The 3372-nt window shown below is 47.2% G+C and overlaps 1 protein-coding gene across 1 annotated transcript; it reads right to left on the bottom strand.

The window, feature by feature from the left end:
- Positions 1–344: 344 nt before the first annotated feature.
- Positions 345–2807, bottom strand: LOC128987514 (uncharacterized). The gene has a single exon (XM_054408394.1). The coding sequence runs from the start codon at positions 2805–2807 to the stop codon at positions 345–347; it is 2463 nt and encodes an 820-aa protein (XP_054264369.1).
- Between the last annotated feature and the right edge of the window lie 565 nt (positions 2808–3372).

The raw sequence follows: 3372 nt of genomic DNA, 5'->3' as shown, positions 1-3372 counted from the left end.
TTGATAAGTGAATAAGTTGATAATAGTAAAGTATCATATGAATTAAATAGATTATAGTAGATATTCATGTATATATTTATGAAAATAGATCAAGTAATGTTTGTTTCCCTGTCGGTTAGCCATACAATTTATGGCATTTCCAGTTCCGCCACGAGGAGGCCAGGAAACGTCGGAACCATATTTACAATTATTTACAAATGTACAAGTTAGTAAACTTTACTAACTACTTTATACAACAACGGGGACTTTTGATAAGGCCCTATCGTACTGCCGATGTTGTCAAGTCACAACGGGGAGTTTTGATTAAGCAGATCCCCTAGCCTACTGCTAATGTCAAATCAGGTTTAGAGAAGGAGATCGCCATACACGATGTTCTTTGCGTATGCGATTTCATCTCGGACACGTTCGGGGTGTACGAGAACAACAATATGGTCTGGATGTCTGACCCTACTGAGCAAGACGTAAAGTTGCCCGTGCGTGAAGCAATCGGTCCGTAAATCAACACCGACTGAATCTATTGTCTGACCTTGGCTCTTGTGTCCGGTCATGCAATAGGCCAACATCAGTGGGAACTGACGTCGACGAACACGTAACGGCGAACCCTCAACAAACGCAAAAGTAAAGGTAATCCGGGGAATTCCGATAGGTTGCGTCTGTCCGGGAAGTCTCACTGTAATCAGGCGGTTGGTGATGCCGATTACGATGACTTTAGTGCCGTTGACGAGTCCTTCAGCGATGTTGAGGTTCCTCATAATGAGGCAAACAGAGCCGATCTTCAGCCGCAGAACATGGTCTGGTACGCCCTTGCCAGTAGCCGTGTTCAGGAGTTGAACGTCGACATCCAGGCCATCGTCGTTCTCTCTGTCCACTGTGTCGGCGCTCCTCAGCTCGTACAGATGACCGTCAAGGGAGTTCAAGATGTGGTCGTTGATCTCCTTGACGTTCACTATCAGAGTCGAGAGGATTGCGCGTCGCGAACACATATCAGAGTCGAGTAGGACGTTTGCGGGAAAGACGGAATCGACCAAATCAGTCAAAGACGTCACTTGTCTAATCCCGTGCAGCGGAATTAGACTTTGTTCGTTCCGTCCCTCCAAGAAAGTTGTCGAACTGACAGTCCCGTTGCCTACCTCAAGAAGGAATTCGGAATAGGCTGTGGAACCACTAGTCCGATGAGCTGTCGTCAGGGCAAAAATTTTGAAATGCTGCCACAGATGGGAAGCCCGAAGAGAAACACAAACTATGTCAGATGGCGTTCGAGCGTTCACAACGACGGGTGCGATCTGGCGGAAGTCGCCACAGCAGAGGAAGATTTTGCCACCGAATAGCTCATTGGAACGCATGAGGTCTCGCAGGGATCTGTCGAGAACCTCGAAAACAAACCGATGTGCCATCGGGGCCTCATCGAAGACAATAAGCCTTGCAGCCCTGATGAGCTCTGCTCGCTGAAAGCCGTTGGTGATATTCCAAAAGCCGGTGCCGTCACCGAAGTCGAGTGGCAACCGGAACATGCTGTGAGCTGTAGTCCCACCAGGCATGTTACCCGCGGCGATCCCAGAGCTGGCGACTGCCAGTGCAACCTGACGACAACCTCTCACGTATGCGAGAATGACACGAATAAGAGTGGTCTTTCCGTAGCCACCCGGACCGTCAAGGAAAATGATTTTCGACGACGTTCCGCTGGCTGGGGCATTGAGAACGGAGGTAACGTACTCAAATACACGGTGTTGGTCTTCAGAGAGCTTTGGCACCCACTCCTCCACAAACGCTCTCTGTTGATTTTCGCCGTGTAAGAGCAGTTCTCTGCCCAACTCCGTCGTGTCATCGTGTACATCGGGGAGGCCGTGATCTGCGACGCAAGAGCCCTGCCGACGGAGACTACGATCAATCTCGATGAGACCTAGCTTGTAGGCCAGTTCAACATCGAGAGGATTACGTTCAATGTGGTCCTCGCAGATGGAATCACGGAATGCATCCCACAGGAGAGCTGCGGGAGCTCCCATGTTGCAGAGGATCACAAAGAAAGAACGAAGTCTCGGGCCAGTCATGAAAGTGGCGGCCTCGCGCAGCGCGTAGTGGTACTCCTGTTCATCTTGCACCAAGCCAAGATGCCGCGCGACCTCTTGAAAAGTGCGGCAGTTCGGCCCACCGCGGGACAGGAGGTCGGCATAACCACGGCAAGCAACAGTCATCAGTAGGATACGCAGGTAATACTGTTCAGTCCTGCTCGGAGAGACCCAAAACAGTCTGCACACTTTCTCGCCGCGCTGGCGGGCCGTGATAAAATGGACGCCGTCAGGGTGCTCGTATATCTCCGCAGTTTTAGGGCGCTTGACGTGGACCACAAACGTTTCATAAAAACCCTGATATGTCACGTCGTCAAACAGTGAAATACGAGGCCGGTCGAAGTAGATTGTAAGTTTGGAGCTGTTCCTAGCGGCTGCCGCTGCCAGTTGGCCTGGTCTGAACAGGACGGACTGCTTGCCCTCCAGATGGACGGGAAGACATTCAACAGTCGGTTCAGATTCTGAGACAGGAAAGTTTAACAAACGCCAGCACGCGTCACTGGCACCCACCATTCTCTTCGTCACGTAATGCTGTACCTCATCATCCTGCTTACTGAAGGGAGTTACTGTAACGTTCTGGAGAGATCCTCCCTTCATAAGATATTTGAAGAGGTACTTAATCACGCGGCGAGTAGACGCCAGCTCCAAATTGATGTGGGCCTCGTATTTCAATAAAAGTGCGGAGTTATACGGCACTACCCAACCGTCATGTACGGCAATCCCAACACAAGAGTGATCCATACAATTAAAGCGAATAACAAGTATAGATCACAAAAATCGGAATAATAATAGTCCAAATAGGATTAGAAGTGATCGTGAAACTTGAACATGTGTAGTCAAATTTGGTAGCAGAAATAAGAGCGAGAACCAACTCATTATACTGCATTAGTGACTTGTGTGTACTGCTTTACCAAAAATCCGCCATTTTTAATCTTTTTAAAGGTTGAAAGTTTTTTAATGTGTATTAGAGTTTTTTTTCATCATAAAAAAATTAGGAGCATAAAAATAAAACTTTATGTCCGAAAATTTAAAAAAAAAACACGTAAAAAATCGAGAACTTGTTTAACATTTTTGGAAGTAGGGCGTTTTTTTTTTAAGGGAAATGAGTGCGATTTTCGGAAAACGCCGAAGAGTCTATTATAGAGAATTTAATTCCTGACCATGAAAATGATTTAAAATCTTTTCTATCTCTTACCGTGCTCGAGCTATAGCTGTTTGAAAAAAACGTGTTTTGTAGTTTTTAGAGGTCCGCCATTTTGGATTTTTGGGGGGGTTAAAATTTGAAAATGGGACTTTTGAAAATTTC

The sequence above is a fragment of the Macrosteles quadrilineatus genome, unplaced genomic scaffold, assembly GCF_028750875.1.
Source record: "Macrosteles quadrilineatus isolate MER2022 unplaced genomic scaffold, UCM_ALF_1.0 Scaffold_2__2_contigs__length_208266976, whole genome shotgun sequence".
NCBI lineage: Eukaryota > Metazoa > Arthropoda > Insecta > Hemiptera > Cicadellidae > Macrosteles > Macrosteles quadrilineatus.
The sequence above is the reverse complement of the archived record's forward strand: the minus strand, read 5'-3'. Positions and strand labels throughout refer to the sequence as shown.

Coding starts and splice junctions, on each gene's coding strand:
- LOC128987514 (XM_054408394.1), bottom strand. CDS start 2,807: ATGGATCACTCTTGTGTTGGGATTGCCGTACATGACGGTTGGGTAGTG.